Raw genomic sequence first — 24,608 nt, forward strand, 5'->3', positions numbered from 1 at the left:
GTGTCCTATTAAAGACAGCCAAGCAACTGGCATTTTCAGAAGGTGGTAAGTATAGGTAGCCTCCATATTTTCCGTATTCATACAGGTTCCTGCTCTATTCTGCAGCTTTTCAGAGATCAGCCATCTCCACCAAAATCAACAAACCTGAATTTTTAGTGGAGAACTACTAATCAGCAGCTATAAGAATGCAGTCTTTCAAAACTCGGATGTCAGCTGCTGGTTTGTACAATGTACTCTGCACTGCGAACATCCAAACCTAGCTTAATGTGGCCCACCAGACTCAGGGACAGTGCAGGAACCTGAATGAAAGATTTGCATGAAACTGGAGCAAGTCCAAACAATAATTAGCCTCCTCCAGCCCACTAGGGATACTGATGCTGAACAATGAAGAGAGAATGCCTCAACAAGCCTGGAGTATACTCACCAATATATGGGCAGGCTTAATGGCAGACACCGCCTTGGATAACACAGAGGACATGGCCGTCAGTTGATTTCGAATCTGTTCAGAGGGCATGTTCTGCAGGAAAGGTCCCACTGGGGCGTCCTCCCGCGCAGAGTAATTCAGGTCTGAACCAAAGCTCAGGGTACGCGATGTGTGATCTATCCGAACCTGTGCAAAGACATAATGAATACAAAGAACATCCCATATGGCAAAGGCTGACAGAGGGTCGAAGGTCAACCATGTACGAAGGGGACTGGCACTGCAACTACAGCCAGTTACACTGCTAATTAACCTTCACATTCATCTTGCACACCAGAAATAGTGGCACTCAGCTGGGTAAACCGAGTGCACCAATGAGATGTGCCTGGAAGCCATTACTGCACACAACTGGAAGATCATGCTGGAGGCGTACCTGAAGATCACAGTGACGAGCGGCATCAACAATGGCTCTTTCCAGCATAAAGGCATCAACGAAAGGGACCAGCGTGGTAAGACGGGAGAACTCGATGCTCTGATATATCTGAGCCACCTGTAAATGGAAAGAAAGCCCTTAGAAGCAGTAAAACTTTAAGGCTAGAGATGCTCCCAGGCATATATTTTATACAGAAGAGCAGATATCAGATACAAAAAGTGATAGCTCAAACTTTTCCAATCAGAGTTCTGTGGAACCCTAGGTTTCCTCCAGAGGTAGCTAGGGGTTTCTTGAGCAATTTGTGACTCCAAGATATTTAACCACTAACTTACAATGATCTTTTTAGCTATATGTAAGCATTCTTCACAGTGGTCACCATCGTAAGAAGCGTTCTCCCACTGACCAATATTCCAATGTACTGTATGAGATGTAGCTATAGTCATTATTAGCCGATGTTCCCCTCTAGTTATTCCATGGATTCTTCCATGTTAAAAAGTTGAGAGAAACCAGACTACCTGCTGCAGCAGACGGAGAATAGTGTTGTTCTGTAGTTGTGGAACGTACTGCTGAAGTTCTGGCTCCTTCTCGGCCTGTTCCTTCACCCAGTCCAGGACCTGTTTATGGACAGAAGTTGACAGTCAGTATATAGAGAAAAACACAGCCAGAAACACAAGACAAACACCTTCAGATGTCTCTACCTTAGTAACACGGGTACAAAGCTTTAGAGGGTGAAATTCCATTTCCAGCCAGTTGTACAGCTCCTTCACTTCTGGAACCACATACTGGAGCACATTAAACCGGACCTAGGACACAAAAGCCATTAGACCAACGAACAACATTCGCCCCAAACTAGAGAATAGGCTCAGCCTGTTTTCAGCTACACTGATCCATAATCCAAACAGAGTTGCCATTGACACTGCTCTTTATGGAGTCTGCTGTCACAATGTCAATCCAAACACAAACTATACATCACCATGATCCCAGACACTCTCCCCAATACAAGCCCTTAATGCCTAAAACTGAGCTCTTCAGATCGAGCAGATACTGGAGACTGCAATGTGGGCATCTAACTGCAAACAAGGTGGAAGTAAATCTTCATTTCTCAGGACCCTCATGCAGCTCACCATGTCATTAATAAGGCCGACTCGATTGGGTGGCGATTGCAGCCCCAGCAAGGTAGCCAAGCGTCTCTGCTTCTCCACAATAATGCCATCCATGTCCAGAAGGCGGGCAATATCTGTGCGTTCCGGGGTTATGGGAATGGAAAGCGTGGCCAGTAGGACTCTGGTGGACATCCTGAAAGACAGCAGAACAGAGGAGGGAAATTGAAGCACATGTATGCAGATGTCAATGTAAAAGTTGGAAGAGTAGAAGAGGACTACTGAAAACATGTAGCATACAGAGGAGAGGAAATAGCTCAAAAAAGACGGAAGAGCAGAAAATGGCAAAACTCAGCAAGACCAAGGAAGAGAAAGGTTGGTAAAATAGGCACAGGAAACGTACAGCCATTGTTAATGATTAAAGTGTCATTTCCCCCCCAAAACAGATTTTAATACTTTGTTAGCCTCGCTTACAATCACCGACCACTTTATTAGGTACACCTTTTCAATTGCTTGGTAACACAGATTGCTAAATCAGCCAATCACATGGTAGCAATTCAATGCATTTAGGCATGCAGACATGGTGAAGACGACTTGCTGAAGTTCAAACCGAGCATGATAATGAGAAAGAAAGGGGATTTAAGTGACTTTGAACGTGGCATGATTGCTGGTGCCAGACAGGCTGGTTGGAGTATTTTAAAACTGCTGGTCTACTGGGATCAGCATGCCTAGGGTTTACAGAGAATGGTCTGGAAAAAAAGAAAATATCCAGTGAGCGGCTGTTGTGTGGAGGAAAATGCCTTGTTGATGATTGACGTCAAAGGAGAATGAGCAGACTGGTTGCTGCGACATTCAGATGGTAGGGTCAGAATTTGACATAAACAACATGAAAGCATGGATGCATCCTGCCTTGTATCAACGGTTCAGGCTGGTGGTGTAATGGCGTGGGGGAGATTTTGTTGGCACTAGCAAGGTGTACCTAATAAAGAAGCCGGTGAGTGTACTTGCTGTGACAAATACGCTCTTCTCATTCTCTTCCAAGGTAGATCCATACTACAGGGGGGGGCACACTACTTTGCAGGGTCTCCCTGGAGCTCAGTGTAGCCACCCATACACACGTGTTTCAGACACTGACTTCAGCTGAACGGTGCCTCTACATGTTCACTGTCTGCACATCATATGCTTGCCCCCAGCCACTAAAGGATGAGAGCAATTGTCAAGCAATCCAGGAGGAAGAGCATTTTGTAGTGGGATATGTCTGAAGACCACCCACCACATCATATACCTGCCTTTAGACCAGCCAATACAAAGACATGGACGATTGACTGAGTCCAGTTGGAAGCCAGAGTCCCGCCAGATACAGGTCTCGTGGCAATAGGTGTCGGAAGGTGACTGACAGCGTCAAGCACCACAGAAGCTGCACTGCTAATTTCCTTCCATCTTAATGTGACACATGAGAAATATCTTAACTCCCACAGAGAGAGAGAGGAAGACAATGGCATGTGCCGGACCACATAGGATGACCTCACCAACCTCTGCATCTCCTCCTGGGTCAGATTCTTCCTCATCTCTCTGGATAGATGGTAAAGGCGATGTAGGGTGGACGCATGAAACAAGGTGTTGCCCGACTTCCAGAACACTGTGGAGACCTTGTTGTAGTAATTTGCCATCAGCTGAGGCTTTGGTGGCTTCTTAGACAAGGCGAACAGACCGTGAATATCCTCAACGGCTTTAAAGGCTTCCTATAAAAAAAAAATTCAGATGAGACTGCCATGAGTAGCAGGAAGGGTTGAAGGTCGTAGGGGAACCCGAAACACACCTGCCAAAGCTCCATGCTGATGGCACTGTCCAGCTGGACCAGCCGGGTCTCCAGGTGCATGGACTGACTTTCTGGATTGTTCAGATTGATGGCGGTGCTCTGATTGTGATGGCGCTGAATTTGACCCAAATGCATCCTCAAATTGTCACACAGCTTCCGAAACTCAGCCTTCCTGGTGTAGAGAAGGCAAAACTTGAAGGCTGCAAACAAACAGAAAGGTTAGGTCATAATGGAATGTCACTAGAGCACCAGATAGGGGACAAGGATCTCCAGAGAACTGCTCACCTTGCTGAGCGATGTCATGATACAGACGCTCCACCTTGGAGTTGTTTCGTAGAAGATCCAGACATTGTCTGTATGATTCCCAGAGAAACTTCACCCATGGTGTAAGAAGCAGCCGGTCAGTCCGGTCTTGAGTGTCTTCCCCACTCACCGCACTCAGGAGGACACTGCAAACACAAAAGACGTGAGTTCACCATACAGAGCTAATGAGGAGACAAACAATTCACCAACTGCACCTTCCTGACATACCTCTCTGGGGTCTGAATGTTATCCAGATCCTCAATATCCAAAACCATTTGCTGTGAGGACTCCTTAGCAGCCTCAGTTCTTTCCTCCGCCAACTTGAGGTAGGCCCGAACCACATCTTCCAGGGACTTTATGTTAACCTGTCCAACAACAAGGCATCATTTATAACTCAGACATATAATGCAGCGCTGTACATAGAACACCGAGCCAGTCACATCAGTCTTTGCACCAGAGGAGCTTACACTCTAATGTCCCACCACAGTCTATGTGTGGCTGGAAGGAGAGACACATGTTAATCCCTTCCAGGCCACGACTGGCTGCTGCCCTCACCTGCTGGCAGATGTTCTTGTACTGGTAGAGGCCCTCCTTGGCCAGGTGGCTCTTGCGGAGGTCCACACACAGCTCCAGGTACTTCAGCATGATTGGCTCGTGGATCTTCTGCCATGTTCGGTGCTTCTTACTCTTTATCACGTCGTACAAAACGTCCAATGCTGGCTGCTTCTTCCCGACTTCCAGGAACTCTGTGGAGACATCCCAAGAGTCAGAACCCATACCTCATGTGTGTTCCCTGAACTCCATCTACTGTCCCCTATACTATATCCATTATTGCCTCCAAATCTACTGCCCCTCATGTGTCCCCTGTACCCCATATACTGTCCCCATGGATTTCCCCTACAGTACATATACTGCCCCACCATGTGCCCCCTGTACCCCACCCACTGCCACCCCCCTTATTTCTCCATCTACTGCCACCCAGTGATTCAGCACCCCCATCTACTGCTCCCTTTGTCCCATGTACCTCATATACTGTCTCCCTGACCTCCATATCCCATCTATTGCTGCCCCTTTCCATGTGTCCCCTTGTAAGTACATCTCTCGCTCCCTGTACCCCATATACTGCCCCCCCATGTGTCCCTGTACCCCACCCACTGCACCTTATGTTTCCTGTCCCTTATCCACCGTCCCACCATGTGCTCCCCGTACTCAATCTACTCACCCCCCCCCCTCCACCTGTCCCCTGTAAGCTTTTACTGTCTTCCTATGTGTTCTTAATACTGCCCATCATCTTCCCTCATATGTACTCTGTACCCACCCATCTATTGTCCCTGTAGTCTACCTACTGCCCCCCCATGTGTCCCTTCTGAATTGTCTATGGTCACCTGTACTCCATCTACTGCCCTGCATGTGTCCCCTAACACCCCCCCTCCCCCATCTACTGTCCCCCATGTATCCTCTATCAACTGTCACCTGTACACAATCTACAGCCCCTCCACTGAGTCCCCTACCAACTGTCCCCCATTTACTGTCACCTATACCTCAACTACTGTTCCCAATGTGTCCCTTGTCCCATCTACAGACACCTGCCCCCAATGTGTTCTCATCCTCCATCTGCTACCCCCTCCCCGCAATGTGTCCCCTGTCCCCCATCTACTATCACCTCCCCTCCATCTACTGTCCCCAATGTGCCCCCATCTACTGTTACCCCTGTTCCCCATGTGTCCCCCATCCACTGTCCACAATGTGTTCCCTGTCCCCATCTACTTTCCCAAATATTTCCCCCATCTACTGTCAACCCCTCCCCCTCATATGTGTTCCCTGTCCCCATACACTGCCTCCTGCACCCATGTGTCTGTCGTCACCCATATACTGTCCCTTGACCCCTATCTACTGTCACTTGTACTCCATCTACTTCCCCCAATACGCGTCCTCTGTCCTCCATCCACTGTGTCCCCCCCCCTCCGTGTGTCCCCTGTACTCCCTATGTGTCTCCTGCCCCCCCATCTACTGTCTCCAATGTGTCCCCTGTCTCCCCTCTACTGTACCCCCCCTCCCCATCTACTGCCCTCTACGTGTGTACCTGCCCCCTTAATGTTCTGTGACCTGTTCCCCCATCTACTGTCAACAATGTGTCCCCCATCTACTGTCAACAATGTGTCCCCCATCTACTGTTACCCCCTCACCCCCATCTACTGTCCCCAGTGTGTTCACTGTCCCTATGTCACCTGCCCCCATCTACTGTTAACCCCCCATATGTCCCCTGTACCCCATCCCCCCCCACACATATGTCCCCTGTACCCCACCCCCCCATATGTCCCCTGCACTACAAATGTCCCCAGTAGCACATATGTCCCCTTTTCCCCCTTATGTCCCCCATACCCCACCCCCCCATATGTCTCCTGTACCCCATTCCGCCCCCACATATGTCCCCTGTACCACATATGTCCCCTGTAGCCCTCCCCATATGCCCCCTGTACCAGACCCCCTCCCCCATATGCCCCCTGTACCACATATGTCCCCTGTAGCCCTCCCCATATGCCCCCTGTACCAGACCCCCCCCCCCCATATGCCCCCTGTACCAGACCCCCCCCCCCATATGCCCCCTGTACCAGATCCGCCCCTCATTTGCTCCTTGTACTACATATGTCTCATGTACCCTCTGCCCCCTGTACAACATATGTCTCCTGTACCCCATCCCCCCATATGCCTTCTGTACCAGATTCCAGACCCCCCCATTTGTCCCCTGTACCCCATCCCCGCCATATGTCCCCTGCACTACAAATGTCCCCTGTAGCACATATGTCCCCCTTTCCCCCTTATGTCCCCCATACCCCACCCCCCCATATGTCTCCTGTACCACATGTCCCCTGTACCCCATCCCCCCCCCCCCCCACATATGTCCCCTGTAGCCCTCCCCATATGCCCCCTGTACCAGACCCTCCCATATGCCCCCTGTATCAGATCCGCCCCCCCATATGCCCCCTGTATCAGATCCGCCCCCCCATATGCCCCCTGTACCAGATCCGCCCCTCATTTGCTCCTTGTACTACATATGTCTCCTGTACCCTCTGCCCCCTGTACCACATATGTCTCCTGTACCCCATCCCCCCATATGCCTCCTGTACCAGATTCCCCCCCCCCCCATATGTCCCTTGTACAACATACATCCCCTGTACCCAATCCCCCCACATATGGCTGCTGCACCAGATTCCCCCCCATATGCTCCCTGTACCAGATTCCCCCCCCCCCCAATATGCCCCCTGTACCACATATGTCTTCTGTACCCCATTCCCCCCCCCCCATATTCCCCCTGTACCACATATGTCCCCTGTACTCCACCCCCCCATATATCCCTTGTACCACATATGTCCCCTGTACCCCATCTCCTAATAGATCCCCTGTACCCCATCCCCCCCCATATGCCCCCTGTAACACGTCTCCTGTACCCCATCCCCCCCGTATGCCCCCTGTACACCCCCATATTCCCCCTTTATCAGATCCCCCACCCCCAATACGCCCCCTGTACACCCCCCCATATGCCCCCTGTACCCTATATGTTCCCTGTACCCCCCACCCCCATATGCCCCCTGTACCCCCCCCCCGTACCACATATCACCCCTGTACACCCCCTTTGTAATCCCCCTGTACCACATGTCTCCTGTACCCCCCCTTCAAATGCCCCCATATGCACCATGTACCACATATGTACCCGCCAATTGCCCCCTGTACCACATATGTCACCTGGATCCCCACCATATGCCCCCTGTACCATATATGTCCCCTGTATCCCATCCCCCCTATACGTTCCCTGTACCACATATGTACCCCCCCATATGCCCCCTATACCAGATTCCCCCCCATATGTCCCTTGTACCTCCCCATATGCCCCGTCCCACATATGTCCCCTGCATTCCCCCATACCAGATTCCCTCCCATATGTCCCTTGTACCTCCCCATATGCACCCTGTACCACATATGTCCCCTGCATCCCCCCCCCCATTATGCCCCCTGTATCAGATCCCACCTACATGCCCCCTGTACCACATATGTACCCCCCCCATATGCTCCTTGTACCATGTCCCCTGAACCCCTCCCCCCTATACCACATATGTCCCCCGCATCCCCCCATATGCCCCCTGGACCACATATGTACCCCCCATATGCCCCTGTACCAAATTTCCCCCCCACACGCCCCCTGTACCACATACCACCCCCTACAATATGCCCTCCGTACCTGAGCCCCCCCCCCCTGTATGCCCCCTGTACCAGACCCCCCCATACACTATCCCCCCCATATGTCCCCTCTGCACCCCATGCTCCTCCGGCAGTGGTGGGATGGGATTGGTGGGGAGGGTCTGTCTTCCCCGGGTAACAATAGTCCTATAGTATCCCGCACAGAGCAGTATGGAGGCCGCCATTGCTGGGCTCCCCTGACTATGCGGATTCCCGGGATGAGGACACCGATGGCGCTCCCCGGGAAGTGGGATGAATACAGAGGATCGTCATATCGCCCCCTTCTTGTGTCTTACTCACCGTTGGCCCGCTTTAGGGCGTTCTCCGGGCGTTGGAAATAGGCCGGCATGGCGGCGGCTGATCGGACACCACGCCGGGAGAGAGAGGGCAGGGGCGGGGCCTAGGGACGTCAATTCCGGCGGCAGCACGCTCCCCGGGGCGGAGCTGGCGGGAACGGCCTTCGTCACATGGCCCCTCCCCGGGAGGGGCGGAGCGGGATGGCGGCTGAGGGGCTGAGCAGCGTCGCTCTGATCGGTGAGGGATCGGCTGAGTGTTAGACACAGAGATACACAGGGTGCTCGGACCCCGATATCACCGCCATTGTTATTGTCAGTGCCGGCTCCACCCTGTCATGGGAGGGAGTCCACCTATCACCCCAATATGTCCCCCCAAATCACTGACCCCTTCTCCAGATGTAATATTCACGTCCCCCCTCCCTCATACATTACCCCCCCAAGATTTGATAGATCCTAATATGTAATCCTCTTCCCCATACATGACCCCACCCCAAGATTTGACACCCCTTCCCCATGTTACCCATCTATCATATGTGACCCCCCTCTTCTGTATGTACCCCCCTCCCCAATATCCAACACCCCCTTTTCCATAAGTGTTCCCCCTCCCCCATGTGTGACCCCCTCTTCTGTATGTATCCCCCTCCCCGATATCCAACACCCCCTTTTCCATAAGTGTTCCCCCTCCCCCATGTGTGACCCCCTCTTCTGTATGTATCCCCCTCCCCGATATCCAACACCCCTTTTCCATAAGTGTTCCCCTTCCCCCATATGTGACCCCCTCTTCTGTATGTATCCCCCTCCCCGATATCCAACACCCCCTTTTCCATAAGTGTTCCCCTTCCCCCATGTGTGACCCCCTCTTCTGTATGTATCCCCCTCCCCGATATCCAACACCCCCTCTTACATAAGTGTTCCCCCTCCCCCATGTGTGAACCCCTCTTCTGTATGTATCCCCCTCCCCGATATCCAACACCTCCTTTTCCATAAGTGTTCCCCCTCCCCGATATCCAACACCCCCTCTTCCATAAGTGTTCCCCCTCCCTGATATCCAACACCCCCTCTTCCATAAGTGTTCCCCCTCCGCCATTTATATCCAACACCCCCTCTTCCATAAGTGTTCCCCTTCCCCCATGTGTGACCCCCTCTTCTATATGTATCCCCCTCCCCAATAGCCAACACCCCCTCTTCCATAAGTGTTCCCCCTCCCCAATATCCAACACCCCCTCTTCCATAAGTGACCCCCTCTTCTGTATGTATTCCTCTCCCCAATATCCAACACCCCCTCTTCTATAAGGGTCTCCTCATATGTGACCCCCTCTTCTGTATGTAACCTCCTCCCCAATATCCAACACCCCCCTTTCCATAAGTGTTCCCCCTCCCCCATGTGTGACCCCCTCTTCTGTATGTATCCCCTCCCCAATATCCAACACCCCCTTTTCCATAAGTGTTCCCCCTAACCCATGTGTGACCCCCTTTTCTGTATGTAGCTCCTCTCCCCAATATCCAACACCCCTCTTACATAAGTCCCCCCCCCCCTCATCCATAAGTGCCCCTTTCTGGATATAACCCCCCCCCACACACACACACACACACACAATATTTGTCACCCCCTTTTCTGTATGTGACCTAGAAATGGGAAGACCCTGGAAAAAGTGGGCAAAAAACTGTTTATTTTTGTTTTTTCAAAGCTGTTTTTCCCAAGAAAAACTGGAAAACAAAAGTATGGAATATGTTCTTTTCCAATGATATGTAACATATCTTAGACATGGTATTCAAACTATATAACATGAAGACCTTAATGAAAGATTTCTGAGACTTTATGTAAAGTCTTAACTTATTGCAAGTTCTGTCAGCTAAAGACAAGCAAATCCTGGAATACAATTCAAGTAGCACTGTACTTCTCAGTGCACTTCTCGGACAAGAGAAATATGCAGTTCTGCCACTAGGAGGCACTGTGGTTGAAAGGCTCCAGTCTAGTTTGCTTGTGGGCTCCATCTTGTACCTCCTACATTTGGGTGATTGTTGGGATACAGTAGATGATGGTTTCTGTCCTCAGCTCTTCAGTGACAAGTATGATGTAAATGTGTCTGACAAATGAGTTTCTCTTTATAACCTTTAAATGATTCCTATTAATGTTCCCCACCATCACAGCATAATGGTTCCCTATAGTCTGGTCAGTAAATTGGTTTTTCTTCTCCTCCTCTCAGTAAAATGGTGAAACAACATCCAGAGTCTGGAAACGTTTCCATAGTGCAATGTCTGCTGAGAGCAAAGCTGCAATTTTCAAATATTATAAGAAGAAATATTCTTTTCCAAATGCTACAAGGATGGCAAAACACATCCTGGCATGCCAGAGGTTATAGACTGAAATGATGAGAACCAGAATGAAAGTGTGAGGAGCCTTTCCTTCCAGAGTTTTCATTCCAGAAACACTCTTTCTGCTGCTTCTGGATCATCACAAAGTGTTTCTTCACCAGCAGCATCTTCCAGGAAGGAAATGTTACAAACCACGGCCTCCTGACAATACACAGTCCCTTCAATTACAGAGGAAACGACACCCGGAAATCAGGAGAACGCTCATCAAGATCTTCATAGAGGAATATATGATTGTGGATCAGCATTGTCAATAACTGATCATGATATTGGCAGGGAGCGTTGTCATTATTACCAGGGAAGGGGGTTGGTTGCCTGTTCTCATGTGTAGGTGAAATGTTCTCATCATACAGTCCTTGCTATTCCATTTGTAATACAAAATCAAAGTTTAAGAAGCCATTTTAGTTCATTTAGTGAATTAGCTGTACTTTTATTTTAGACATGATACTTTATATACACTGCATGTCCCCTTCCCGGTGTAACCAAACTGCTTCCAATGTGTAAAACTACTGCACACTGGATTTTTTTTTTAATTTTTCAAAATGCTCCACTTTTTCGAAAAAAAAAAAAGTTTTTGTTTCCCCATGGCTTCAAAATTTCCAGAAATGTTACATCTCTAATGTGACCCCCCCCATATGTGACCTCCTCTTCCATATGGTATTGTTAATATTCCCATTGCACATGTGCCTGACTAAGGGGTCCTGCGTGTCTCTGAAACAATGCACTTGGTTCTTTGTGATGTGATCTAAAGTCTTGGATGACATTTGATGATTCATGGTGTGCTGGCGAAGATGTGTATTGACCCCTCTTCCATATGTGACACCCCCTCTCTCCTGCTACTACAGAGAGGGACCAAAATGGAGACACCCTGTGGGTTTGGTGTTACCCGTTCGTCACAGTGGAGATGCGGCAACTTCTACTTAGGAAATGTCGTCTGCAGGAGGAGGAGCGTCCTCTCTACACGTTCCTGTATGGCCAGCACCGAAGGATCTGGTTCTACATCACACCCACCCGGGTAGATGGTGGCGGCTCTGCACTGGACAAGGTGAGTGCACATCCCCCCTGCCCCACCCACCCAAACACATCCTGGGGGTCACAGCTTCATGGTTACTGACTTCTCACCATTGACATCCTCTTACTCTTCTCATCATGGTCATCCTCTGACTCTCTTCTTGACATGGCCATCCTCTGACTCTCTTTATGTCATGGTCATCCACCTGATTCTCTTCTCAACATGGCTACCCTCTGGCTCTATTGTCATGGTCATCCCCTGAATCTCTTCATGTCACGGGTATCCTCTGACTCTTCCTGTCATGGTCATCCTCTGACTCTTCTTGTCATAGTCACCCCCTTGTTTCTATTCTTGTCATGGTCATCCTCTGACTCTCATTTCTATCCTCAGGTGACACATTTCTGTGTAGTTCTGACAGCGAAGGACTTTAATCCAGAGAAATATGCAGCGTTTGGGCAGATCCTCAGCCGGTATGTGTGTAATGCTCTGATCATTTGCTGTGTCTCCGCCCACTTTCTCTTCTGGTTTGGATGGAGCCGGAGGAGGCGGATGGGCAATAAGGCGGAGCTCTGACCTCACCCAGCGTTTCCTTTCTCAGAATCTATGAGACGCACGGCAGTCCGGTGCCCATGGTAGAGACTTACATCTCCGTATTCACCAAGGGGACCTGTCAGAGCAAAGACAATGGGACCTTCCTGTGCCGCGACTATGACCAGCGCAAAGCCTTCATGTCTGGATCTGTGAAAGGTATGTCCAGGTCTGCAGCCCACTCTGACCTGAATGCATACTTATTGAGACAGCCACTCTCTGACCAAAGGGGGCATCTAATTGTGATTGGTGGCTTTCCTGGGCACTTATTGGCCAGAGGCTCAGTGGTTGAAAGTCATTTTGGGTGGAGACTCAACAGAAGAAGCAAATGCAGGCTATATTGGGTGGGGGATTGGTGGAAGGGGAAGTTTGAAGCCATACTGAATGGAGGCTCCGTGGGAGAAGCAGTTTGAGGATGTAGTTGGTGAAGGTTCAGTAAAGAGGTAGTTGAAGGCCATTTTGGATGAGGCTTAGTGGGAGGGATAGTTGAAGCCATGTTGGGCAAAGGCTTAGTGGCAGAGGTAGCTGGGGGTCATATTGGGTGAAGGTTCAGTCAGAGATACAGTTGGAGGCTATATTGGGTGGAGGGACCACTGGAGGCCCTACTAGTGAGAGGGGCAGTGGAAGGCCATATGGGGTGGAGACTCAATGGGAAAAAAGACAGTTGAGGGCTAAATTGGGGGGCTTAGTGGGAGGAACAGTTGAAGGCCATATTGGGAGGAAGCTCAGTGGGGGAGGGGCAGTTGGAGGACATGGGGGGTGGGTTCATTGAAAGAAGTAGTTGAATGGCATATTGGCAGAGGTGGTTGAAGGCCATATTAGGTAGAGGCTCAGTGGGAGAGGTAGTGCGAGACCAAGTTAGGGAGAGGCTTAACAAAAGAGGCACCTGAAGGCCATATTGGGTAAGGAACAGTGGAAAGGGCGCTTGACAACTTCTGGCTCTCTTACAGATGTGGTGTTGCAGTTTGGGATGGAGTCAGTCATTCTGTACACGGCTCTGATGCTGAAGAAGCGTATTGTTGTCTATCACCCCAAGGTGGAGGCGTTGTTGGAATTTAGCAGGTAGTTTGCTCACAGGCAGGGCACGAGGGGAGAAGATTGGACGATGATCATTGTTGTGGGGGCATTCCAGTTTAACATCATTCGTTTCAGGTCTCTCCCAGCTCTGGTGTGGCATCGGCAGGACTGGTCAATTCTTCAGCCATACGTCCACCTGATTCCGGATGAGATTGACGCTCTGAAATCTATCTCAGGTACAACCAAATTACCTATACACAGTTCAGCCCATAACCTGACTGGCGGGGGTCTTGCGCTCCTCTCACCTGACTGGCGGGGGTCTTGCGCTCCTCTCACCTGACTGGCGGGGGTCTTGCGCTCCTCTCACCTGACTGGCAGGGGTCATGCGCTCCTCTCACCTGACTGGCGGGGGTCATGCGCTCCTCTCACCTGACTGGCGGGGGTCATGCGCTCCTCTCACCTGACTGGCGGGGGTCATGCGCTCCTCTCACCTGACTGGCGGGGGTCATGCGCTCCTCTCACCTGACTGGCGGGGGTCATGCGCTCCTCTCACCTGACTGGCGGGGGTCATGCGCTCCTCTCACCTGACTGGCGGGGGTCATGCGCTCCTCTCACCTGACTGGCGGGGGTCATGCGCTCCTCTCACCTGACTGGCGGGGGTCATGCGCTCCTCTCACCTGACTGGCGGGGGTCACATACAGTGTGCTCACCTCTGTGAGGGTCTCTGACATTTCTTCTCTTCAGGTTATATTGCGGGATTTCAGGAGGCTGATGTCATTAACCGCTCAGATCTGTATGACATCTTTGTGAATCTGGCAGAGAACACCATCTCCATCTCTCACAGTGCCAAAGGTAAACATTACCCTGCAGTGCCGCCATCCTCTCCAGGCACTGAGGGGTTCCTCCTCTGTGTCTGGCACATGTAGGATAATATATATTGGATAATTGCAGGCAGGGCAGCATTCTCCGCGTTCCCAGCGACCCCTTCTATTCCGCGTTCCCAGCGATCTCTTGAATTCCGCGTTAACATAGACCCCTTGTATTCTGCGATCCCTTGTACCCCGCGTTCCCAGCAATCTATTGTACCCCGTGTTCCCCACAATCCTGTGCACCACGTGTTCCCAGGAGTTTTATGTTCCCCAGCTCTCCCGTGTACTCCTTGTTCCCATGAATCCATTGTACTCCCTGTTTCAGGCTCCTGTTGGGGTCACAATAGCTGATCCCACAATGCCCATTCCCTGGCTCTCTCTGATCTCTACTTCCTGACCTGAAATGAGCGTGCTGGAGCGTCAGAGCGCCTGGTACTTATTTCCAAGCGGTGACTCTGGAAGAACTACAGATGCAGGACCAGAATGACAACCAGGGAACTAGTGTTTCACAGAAAGGACCTCGACTCCTATGGTTTCCTGTGCCAGTCAAATGGAAAGTAGGTTGAAACTGGACAGAGCTCTGGACGGTAATCTCTGGTGTATGTACAACAATACGATTACTGGGGAGATATTTACAGTACATCACTCCTAAGATCTGTAGAGACCCTTCAGCTAAATCCTATGTGAATGCCTAAACCTAGGCAGGATGACAGTCATAATAGGGCATACTCTGCGTCAGCTGGGCTGATTGTGTCTCTCTTTCTTCCACAGAGGCGCTGACATTGGGCAAATTGCACAAGGAGATTGGGCAGTTAATGGTGCAGTCTGCAGAGGATTCAGATAAAACGGAGAGCCAGGTGATTAAGGTAAGGGATGTGGCTGGCACTGTGGCATTCTAAAATGACATACACTAAATTATCAGTTAAGAGGCTGCTTTTTACATGCTTAAGGCTAAGTTCACACTAGCTTTGTTAGCAGGTATTAGAAAGACATTTGGGAAGCATTTCAACTCTCCTCAAACATCTACGAAAATTCAACACTTGGCAGCACACAGTGCTGTTCACACTGAAGCGTCAGCGTCGCATCACGGCAAAATTGACGCCTCATGTCCAGTCAAGAGGAGTTGAAGCCTCCCATTCAAGTCTATGGTGATGCTCCTCAAACGCCTGGCAGGCATTTGCAGGACATTTGTGAGGTGGTTGTGGAGCATTAATACCATTAAACTTCATTATAGGCGTTTGTGGTGTGGTTTTAAATCTTGGAAAACGCCTATCAAATGCCTCAAAAACACACATAGGGCGTTTGGGGAGCATTTGAGGAGAGTTAAAAATGCTTCCCAAATGCTGTCTAACGCCTGTCAAACGCGTTTGGCAAGGGTTAGAAATGAGTCAAGTGTGAATGAGCCCTAAAGCACACCTAAAATACATCTAAAGGCTCTTGTGTGGCAGTCTACACATGGCTCCAATGTAGTTACTGGATGTCCAAGGCTCATAAATCAGGCAGTTATTATATCTCCACTGGGTCAGACAAACCCCCCTTCATTTCTGTCCCATGAGCTCCCCTATCCAGACACTGCAGCTCAATGGGAGGGTTTCGGGAGCAGAGGCAGTGCTATCAGTCAAGAAAACAGTGGGAGGGGCTAGGTGTGTCCAAGTGCAGATAGACAAGTTACAGGCTTGTGATTCGGCAGTGACCATGATCATAATCCCGCCCATTGATACGGCTTCTCCTCCCACTGTAGTGCAGACACATCTTATATGATAGTGGTGACTCTGCTATGAATTTAGGAGCAGTGCAGCATTGTTGTCACACCATAACACCAAGCTGCAGTAGGTGGACTTAACAAGTACTTGTGGGGCATTGCAGGGGGCTAAGAGGTAACTGAAAGAGTAGATGGACTTATAAATAAGTGCCGCAGCACTTGGTGCTTTTAATGGGAGCTGACAATTCTATATTACGGGTGCCGCACATGCTGTGCTTTATGAATTGGGACTGTTGTGTGTTTTATGAATATGATTGATTAGCTGTAGACAATTTCCTAATCATACATCACAGGACACAGGTCATCTTTATATTCATTATTCTTTGGGTTATGTTGCCACCTTGGTGATGAATGGACACTGGCAGAGAGAAATAGGCAACAATCCTTGATGGGGAAGGGAGGGGCTTTTGCCAGATTGCCTGAGGCCCAGAGCAATGGTACCTGGACCCCTCTCTGTGGAAGATCTGGGAAGGCCTGTAACGTTGCCAGTTGGCACTGAATCCTGTGGGCAGCACAATCCAGGGCACCTGGTATCCAGTAAGCACAGGTTCAGGGCAATGATCTCTTGAGGGCAAGTCAAGTTCCTGGAAAGACCTTCTGGGCAAGTATGCCAGCGATGGGTGCTAAGTGTGTATCATTGGCCCATAGCAGTGTTTCAGCCTTACTGAGCTACATATGTGTGCTAAGCTTGCCACATTCAGCACTGCAAAGCTGTGGCGGTGTTTACTAGGGGCGGCACCACCTGCACTGCATTGCATGATGACATCATCTGAAGCATCTGCACGTGTATGGAAACCATTTTGGTTCATCTGGTGGCCAGACTTCAGGTGCATAAGTGCTCTCTGAGACTGAGTGAGGTACAGAACATCTTTCTCTCTCATCCAGTCAACAGCACAGAGGCATCATCAGGCTTTTCAGCAAGCGTTTTGGGCATGCTTCAGTGTGAGTCATTGTCACCAGATGTCTGGCCTTGGCAGGCACTGCTCTCAGCTGGGTGGTCTATCCCATTCCTGGGGCTGACCTTTTTTAACCATCAGCAAGTGATGATTGAACACAGAGAAGTGGGAGTAAGAACAATGGAGTCGGCCCCCTAATTTTTTTGCAGGGGGGAAGCACTCTACACAGTTCGCCCCTATTGCTCCCCAAAGGGTCAGCTGAGTTCTGAATCCTTGCCCTTATATGTTTTTTTCACTGTCTCAGGCACATTCCTAGAGTTCCTTTGTGTCTGGGGAGGAATTTTCGGCAGCCATTTCTGGTCTGCGTGAACAGCATTTATGGGTGCTCACTGGCTTAGAATGCATGGAGCACAAACAGGGGAGTTCTCCTTCCACTCCTTCTCTGGCACAGAGGGATGAGGTGTTGAAGGAAGCTATGAACAAGGATGATGAGCTAGAGGAAGCCAGAGAGCATCAGGAGTCTTCGTGGATGAATCCTCTCAGGAAGAGACTTGGGGTCATGGCCTGTCGCAGATACACAGGACCACAATTTTTTTTTTCTTTTTGGTGGATGTTGGAGCAGATTTAAAGCTGCCGGTTCCAGACTCTACTTCCCCAGAAGGTTTAGGTATTGGTGGCAACCTCATTTCAGGAAGAGATGGATGCCGATTGGACTCACCCAGAGGTGTTTTTGCCTGATGGTTTGTCCAGCAGTTCCACATGGAGAAGGAGTTCTATAGCCTGTCTATGGCTATATCCTACCTGAACAAGACTCCAGAGCCGCCTTCTCTGTTAGGAGCAGCTCTGCAGCTGGTGGTGGCTGTGGTGAAAGTCTGCCAAGCACTAACATATGCTTAGGTCCAGGACGTCTGATCATGAGAATCCTGCCATTGGAAACTTTTGAGGCTTAGTGTAAAGTCTGTCCTTATGAGGACAATCCTGTGGCTCAAATGCTGGTCAGCTGAACTGCTTTGTAAGTAGCAACTTTGTTCTTTGTATGGTCCTTCCTTTGATGCTTTCATCCCGAAGCGGACTGTGGTTGAATGCTTTTGCCCTGGCTACTGGGAAGTATTTCTTTATAAGCCACAGGTCGACTCTGACTGAAAGCTTACCAGAAGAACTAGGGTGTCACGTGGATGGCGCTGACCATGGCCTCCTACCCCATACTGAAAGCACTGCGAGAATAGAAAAGAAAGCTGCAGAGATTTCAAATCCCCAGACTGGTGAAGCTACTTTTTGGTGTCTGACAGCAGGAGATCATGGCTATCTGCTACAGCGGGACTGGTAGGGATGAGGAGGGGGTCCAGTGGATGGATCAAACCACTGGAGTCTGGGGGGAGAGAGATGCTGGAGATGTGGGGAACAAAGCCGTGGGAGAGGCAGGAGGAGCCAAAGCCACAGCCACTGATGTCCGCAGTTGGAACGGGAGCCAGAGATTTCCTGGTGGAACCCATCATTCAGGGTTCCTGTGTGAACTCCGGCTCAAAGTTACTATGACAAGCCTGGCTTCACATAGGAGCTGTGCAGGAAACCGCTTGCAATACAGACAGGAATTGCACCGAATTCCCGTTCAAATCACTTGCAATTCTTTTCAGTGCGATTTGAGCTCATTCATTTTGTATGGTCTCAAATCACAATGCAAAAGGTATCTGTTTTGGATAGCAGTAGCATTTGAAAGAGTACGAGTACTTATGCAAGTACTCGGTATCAGCTCAACCCTTCCAGAGAGTTCAGTATGGTACAAACATCAACAGTCTTTGGATCTGCCCATGCATCCTATGTCCTATGGCCAGATTGTCTCTGGAATGATGGATTTCATTGCAGATGCTGGATATTGGGAAAACATTTCTTTTGATAACTTGGAAGATTCTGATGACGAATGCCAGTCTGTTGGGCTGGTGAGGTGTCCTGGAGAACTTCTCGGTTTAGGGAATTGCTGGCTCTTCAGCAATGGTCTGTCTACCTTTGGGGTCACCTGGTCTGGTTGCAGTCAGACAGTGCCATGGTGGTGGAATACATCAATCACTTAAGGCAGGGCTTAAAATTTCAAGTTCTGAGCTACTAGCCAAGCCTTAGAGTTACTCGCCACCAACAAACATACACAGAGACACCTGTACACACACACAGACATGTACATACACACACAAACATACAGACACATGTATACACACACAGGCACGTACATACACACAGATACAGGTACATACACACACACACACATGTACATACAGACACATGTACACACAGACACATGTACACACATACATGTACAGACACATGTACATACACTCAGACACATGAACAATTGTACATGCATGCACAGACACACACACACACCAACACCCCCCCATAAAAAGTTGCAGTACTTCGTTGTTCACTCACAGATCCGGGTACTGCACTCTAGGGGGAGGCAGAGAGCACAGCACACACTCCTTCCTTTGCTTTCACTGAGCTCAGCTATTGAGCAGTCTGACAGCTCCCAGTGCCAATGGCAGATCTGGCCTGAGCTCCGAGCCTGCTCAGAAAGACGGCCCTGGGGGACACACTCGCCCCCACCATAATTTCCACACGCCATTGGCGAACAGGCGAGTGGAAATTTCAAGCCCTGACTTAAGGGACGGATCTGATTTTGTCCTGGGCAGAACTGTGTGTTCCTGCTTTATCTGTAGTACATATTCCCAGGGTGATAAATTGTCAGGCTGACTTCTTCAGTCTTCACCAATTGAATTTGGTATAGCACATCCTTTACCCTGAGGTGTTTGAAGCTATTTGTCAGGTGGGGAGATCAGGTGTAGATCTTTTGGCATCCAGATTCAATAACAAGCTGAACCAGTTTGCATCTTAGACCAGGGATCCACAGATGTTTGCATGTTGGATGTGGATGCCTTGGTGACTCCTTGGGATCAATTCTCTGATATATGAATTCCTTCAACTTCAGCTTTTTCTACGTCTGCTGTGCAGGATATAGGCAGAGGATTTGCTAGTGATTTTTGCACTTGGCTACATAGAATGTGGTATGCCGAAATCATCAGTCTGGAAGTAGATGACCCTGGGACTCTTCCAGATCAGCCAATCCTGCTGTTGCATGGTCCGATTTTCCACTGTGCTTTATGGTTGCTGCCTTTGACGGCATTGTTGTCGCTGCCCAAGTTTTGAGAGATAGGAGCATTTCTGACCCCTTTAAAGGCCAGAAAGTCGACTGCCATGAATGTGTACCACTGTACATGGAAAGCTTATTTCGCTTGGCATGAGGCTAAGATATTTTGTCCTCAACATGTTGTGGGGAGAGGTCTCTGGCCTTAAACACCATCAAGGGTCAGATTTTGGCCTTGGCATTCTGCTTCAGAGGCCATTGTGTCTCATTCATTGGTAAAGGCTTTTGTGCAAGGTCTCACGTGGATTGTTCTGTCCTTGATTTAGAGGGATCTTATTTTGGTGTTTACTGTGTTGCAGACTGCTCCCTTTGAACCCACTAGGGATATTCCCTTGTTGCATCTTTGATGGATGATGGTCTTTTGGGTTGCCATTACTTCAGCTTGTAGGCTTTCAGAACTGGTTGGCCCTTGTCTGTAAGGAACCCTTACTGATTCATCAAGATAAGGATGTGTTGAGGCCTTGTGCATCCTCTTTGCCTGGAGTGGTTCTTCCTTCCATCTGGATCAGGACACTGTGCTACTTTACTTCTGTCCTAATCCTAAACAACCTAAGGAGAAGGTTCTTCTCTCAGATGCAGTCCATGTTGTACAGGTTTTATTGGCTGTCTACAGCTGTTTAAAAACATGCACAACAACCAGTGTAAACCTTATGTCTGTGGCGGCAAAAAGGTGAATTAAATATATTATTTAAAGTGCTTTGTTATATCTCTTCAGTATTTGCAACTAAAATATCTGTTTATCTTGCTGCCATGTATGTTGGGAGGTGTTAGTATTCTGTGCTCTCTGCCATCAGTTGCATTGTCCCTTAGAACTGCACACCACAACTCCCCAAAGTGGAGCGAGGGGAGGTGCTTTGTAGTTCTGTTTCATTTCTGTTGTCCTGATACAGTACAGTGAGTGTGTTATTAACATCACCAGGTGAAAATAATGGAAAAGAAACAATGCAGCAACCACATTGAAGGACTGTTAATCTGCACTATATTAATGGGGTTTTTTTTAGGTTTGGATATACTTTAACCACATGCCTACCAGGCACTTATACCCCCTTATTTACCAGGCCAATTTTCAGCTTTCAGCGCTGCCGCACTTTGATTGACAATTGCGCGGTCATGCAACATTGTACCCATATGAAATTTTGATCATTTTTTTCTCACAAATAGAGCTTTCTTTTGGTGGTATTTAATCGCCACTGGGCGCTTTACTTTTTGCGCTAAAAATAAAAAAAGTGTAAAAAATTTGAAAAAAAAAAGTTTCTTTGTTTCTATTATAAAATTTTTCAAACAGGTATTTTTTCTCCTTCACTGATGTGCGTTGATGGGGCAGCACTGATGGGCACTGATAGGCGGCACTGATAGGCAGCACTAAAGGGCACTGATAGGCAGTACTAATGAGGTGGCACGAATAGGCGGCACTAATATGCAGCACTGATAGGCGGCACTGATAGGTGACACTGATGATGGGTACTGATAGACGGCACTGACTGGCATCACTGCCGGGCACTGACTGGCGGCACTGACTGGCACAACCCCTGGGCACTGACTGGTGGCACTGACTGGCAGCACTGCTGGGCTGCACTGGTGGGTGGCACTGGTGGGCAGCACTGGTGGGTGGGCACAGGTGGGTGGCACTGGTGGGCACAGGTGGGTGGCACTTCTGGGCACAGGTAGGTGGCACTTCTGGGCACAGGTAGGTGGCACTGCAGAGTGGCACAGGTGGGTGCACTGCTGGGCACAGGTGGGTGCACTGCTGGGCACAGGTGGGCAGAGCTAGTGGGCGCACTGCTGGGCACAGGTGGGCGGAACTTGCGGGCGGCACTGCTGGGCACCGATCATCAGTGGCCCTGATGATCGGTGCCGATCCCCGCTCTGACAACTGCCGGTTCTCGGCAGTACTTTCCTCACGATCTGACAGCGTGAGGAAAGTGCAGCCGAGAACCGGCACTTGCATTTCCCTCTGATCAGCGTGTCATTGGACACCGCTGATCACGTGGTAAAAGGCCGCTGTGATTGGCCTTTTACCACATCACGTGATCAGCTGTGTCCGTAGGACACAGCGATCACGGAGATCGCCGGGTGCGCGCCCCCTGGGTGGACGTCATATGACGTCCACTCAGAACTGGTCGGCCGCAGTGCAGCCGTCATTCGGCTATCTGCGGCCGGCTACTAGTTAATGTGAACCTGAACTTTAGAAGGGCAGCAGCTTGTGTATAATACCTCCTCCCTCCAGCATCACATCCATTTCACTCCCCTGCCACTCCCATCCATGTGTAAGCAAGGAGCTACTCACAAGTCATAATTCACACAGGACTCTCCATGGGTGACCCAGCTGGGTATTGGCCCAGTGTTGTCACATGATCATACATACCTAAAAGTATCATGGATTTCCTTCACTCCTTGCAGAAGAACAGAGCAAGAAGGGAGGAAGAAAGAGTAAATGCTGCTGGGGATGGGGAATTAACATGTATGTAAACTCTTTACCATGAATTTCTCTCATTTGCTCCCCTTTGGTCTGTTAAATATACCAAAATGAAAATGTTTTATTGTATTTGTTCATCCAGCCAGAAATCTTGTAAGATGATAACAGTCCAGAAGCAGAGAGTACAGAATGTTATCAGTTCCCTGTTATCTCCATGGACTACAATCCCTACCTACCCCCATGTTTATGGAAAAGAGAGGTAGGCGTTATGTAGTCCTAATACGGTGTTGTATAGTCCTAACCCACTCCCTGTCCTAAGGTGACAACACTGCTCAGTATGGTTGTCACCCTAGGAGAGGAAGTGGGTTAATGGCACAAGTTCCAGGTCAAATTAAAGGGGAAAAAACTGAAAAAAGAAAACTAATACAGACACTACATCTAAGGACTGGTAAGCTGCAATAATATTAATTTTTGTCGTTTGGTTTAGATATGCTTTAAAGGCTGTCAGAAACAAAAAACATGGAGGCAACCATTGCTGCACTCTCCTTCTGAAAATTCTAGCTGCCTGACTCCCGTTGACCCTCTGTCTCCCATGAGTCATTTACCCGGAACTTGTATGCAAATAAGGATTTCTCACATTCTCTGACTGTCCTGATCTGCATTCTTGTTCTGAGTTTGTGTACATTCACTCCTTTCTTCTCTCTGCAGGATATTTGTGTGAAGACCAGAGAGATTCTGTCTATTCTGTCCTCGCTCAGCCAGGAGACAGCAGACCGTGACAGGCCAACGTTAAACCTGGAGCAGCTCCAGCAAAAGAAATTCCCTCCAGCTACAGAAAATTTTTTGATGCACCTGGCAGCGGCTGAGCAGATGTTACTGACGTGATGTAGGGAGAGAACTGATGGAGTGTGATACGTACGGGACCATAGCCATTTTGTGCGTCACTCAGAGGCGCCTGGCAGAGCCATACTTCTCGCCGGCACTTTCCAGAGAGCCCGGCTGTACGGTGGAATTATTTACCAGCAAGACATGGTTTGTTTTGGCCAGACAAGATGGCCAGTCATTTCTATTAAAAATGTTTGTGTTCTCAGCACATGCTGTCATGTTCTCTATTTCTCCTGCCAGGAGTGCATTACCAGTCTACACAGGACTGACCTGTGACATCTGAGCCTTGTGTGCACTAGGACTGACCTGTGACATCTGAGCCTTGTGTGCACTAGGACCGACCTGTGACATCTGAGCCTTGTGTGCACTAGGACTGACCTGTGACATCTGAGCCTTGTGTGCACTAGGACTGACCTGTGACATCGCAGCCCGGCGCGCACTAGGACTGACCTGTGACATCTGTGCCTTGTGTGCACTAGGACTGACCTGTGACATCGCAGCCCGGCGCGCACTAGGACTGACCTGTGACATCGCAGCCCGGCGTGCACTAGGACTGACCTGTGACAGCTGAGCCCGGCGCGCACTAGGACTGACCTGTGACAGCTGAGCCCGGCGCGCACTAGGACTGACCTGTGACAGCTGAGCCCGGCGCGCACTAGGACTGACCTGTGACAGCTGAGCCCGGCGCGCACTAGGACTGACCTGTGACAGCTGAGCCCGGCGCGCACTAGGACTGACCTGTGACAGCTGAGCCCGGCGCGCACTAGGACTGACCTGTGACAGCTGAGCCTTGTGTGCACTAGGACTGACCTATGACATCTGTGCCTTGCGTGCACTAGGACTGACCTGTGACATCGCAGCCCGGCGCGCACTAGGACTGACCTGTGACATCGCAGCCCGGCGCGCACTAGGACTGACCTGTGACATCGCAGCCCGGCGCGCACTAGGACTGACCTGTGACAGCTGAGCCCGGCGCGCACTAGGACTGA

The 24,608-nt window shown here is 49.7% G+C and overlaps 2 protein-coding genes and 1 non-coding gene across 4 annotated transcripts in view; 1 reads left to right on the forward strand and 2 right to left on the reverse strand.

Annotated features, from left to right (window-relative positions):
• EIF3A (eukaryotic translation initiation factor 3 subunit A) overlaps positions 1 to 8,762 on the reverse strand; it is a 24,204-nt gene extending 15,442 nt beyond the window's left edge. The window contains exons 1-11 of the mRNA XM_089658805.1: positions 8,613 to 8,762; positions 4,632 to 4,822; positions 4,305 to 4,441; positions 4,059 to 4,222; positions 3,774 to 3,973; positions 3,488 to 3,696; positions 1,979 to 2,150; positions 1,553 to 1,657; positions 1,370 to 1,468; positions 855 to 971; positions 425 to 610 (exon numbers count right to left, since the gene is read on the reverse strand). Coding sequence (XP_089514931.1) covers positions 425 to 610; positions 855 to 971; positions 1,370 to 1,468; positions 1,553 to 1,657; positions 1,979 to 2,150; positions 3,488 to 3,696; positions 3,774 to 3,973; positions 4,059 to 4,222; positions 4,305 to 4,441; positions 4,632 to 4,822; positions 8,613 to 8,661 — 1,629 coding nt within the window. The 5' untranslated portion in view covers positions 8,662 to 8,762. The remainder of the gene's footprint in view (positions 1 to 424; positions 611 to 854; positions 972 to 1,369; positions 1,469 to 1,552; positions 1,658 to 1,978; positions 2,151 to 3,487; positions 3,697 to 3,773; positions 3,974 to 4,058; positions 4,223 to 4,304; positions 4,442 to 4,631; positions 4,823 to 8,612) is intronic.
• LOC149440314 (small nucleolar RNA SNORA19) lies at positions 680 to 808 on the reverse strand. The gene has a single exon (XR_016307685.1). It is a non-coding gene; the product is annotated as a small nucleolar RNA SNORA19 (small nucleolar RNA).
• DENND10 (DENN domain containing 10) lies at positions 8,741 to 23,827 on the forward strand. 2 transcript variants are annotated; one of them, XM_089658806.1, is made up of 9 exons: positions 8,741 to 8,846; positions 11,827 to 12,026; positions 12,384 to 12,463; positions 12,592 to 12,740; positions 13,532 to 13,643; positions 13,734 to 13,834; positions 14,343 to 14,450; positions 15,239 to 15,333; positions 23,443 to 23,827. In XM_089658806.1, exons 1-9 carry the CDS (start codon positions 8,780 to 8,782, stop codon positions 23,617 to 23,619), a joined length of 1,089 nt encoding a protein of 362 aa, XP_089514932.1. In that variant the 5' UTR covers positions 8,741 to 8,779; the 3' UTR covers positions 23,620 to 23,827. The 2 variants fall into 2 exon arrangements, with proteins under 2 accessions (XP_089514932.1, XP_089514933.1); XM_089658807.1 differs by lacking the exon at positions 8,741 to 8,846 and adding an exon at positions 10,957 to 11,308.
• The last annotated feature ends 781 nt before the right edge of the window (positions 23,828 to 24,608 follow it).

The sequence above is a fragment of the Staurois parvus genome, unplaced genomic scaffold (assembly GCF_062004578.1).
Source record: "Staurois parvus isolate SC_StPar_1 unplaced genomic scaffold, SC_StPar_1.0 ptg001095l, whole genome shotgun sequence".
In the NCBI taxonomy this organism is placed as follows: domain Eukaryota; kingdom Metazoa; phylum Chordata; class Amphibia; order Anura; family Ranidae; genus Staurois; species Staurois parvus.

Excerpts from the sequence above, each read along its gene's own strand:
- DENND10 (XM_089658806.1), top strand. The coding sequence starts at position 8,780 with ATGGCCCCTCCCCGGGAGGGGCGGAGCGGGATGGCGGCTGAGGGGCTG. Across the intron at positions 12,741-13,531 it reads CATGTCTGGATCTGTGAAAG|ATGTGGTGTTGCAGTTTGGG; the intron begins GTATGTCCAGGT and ends GCTCTCTTACAG. Across the intron at positions 15,334-23,442 it reads CGGAGAGCCAGGTGATTAAG|GATATTTGTGTGAAGACCAG; the intron begins GTAAGGGATGTG and ends TTCTCTCTGCAG.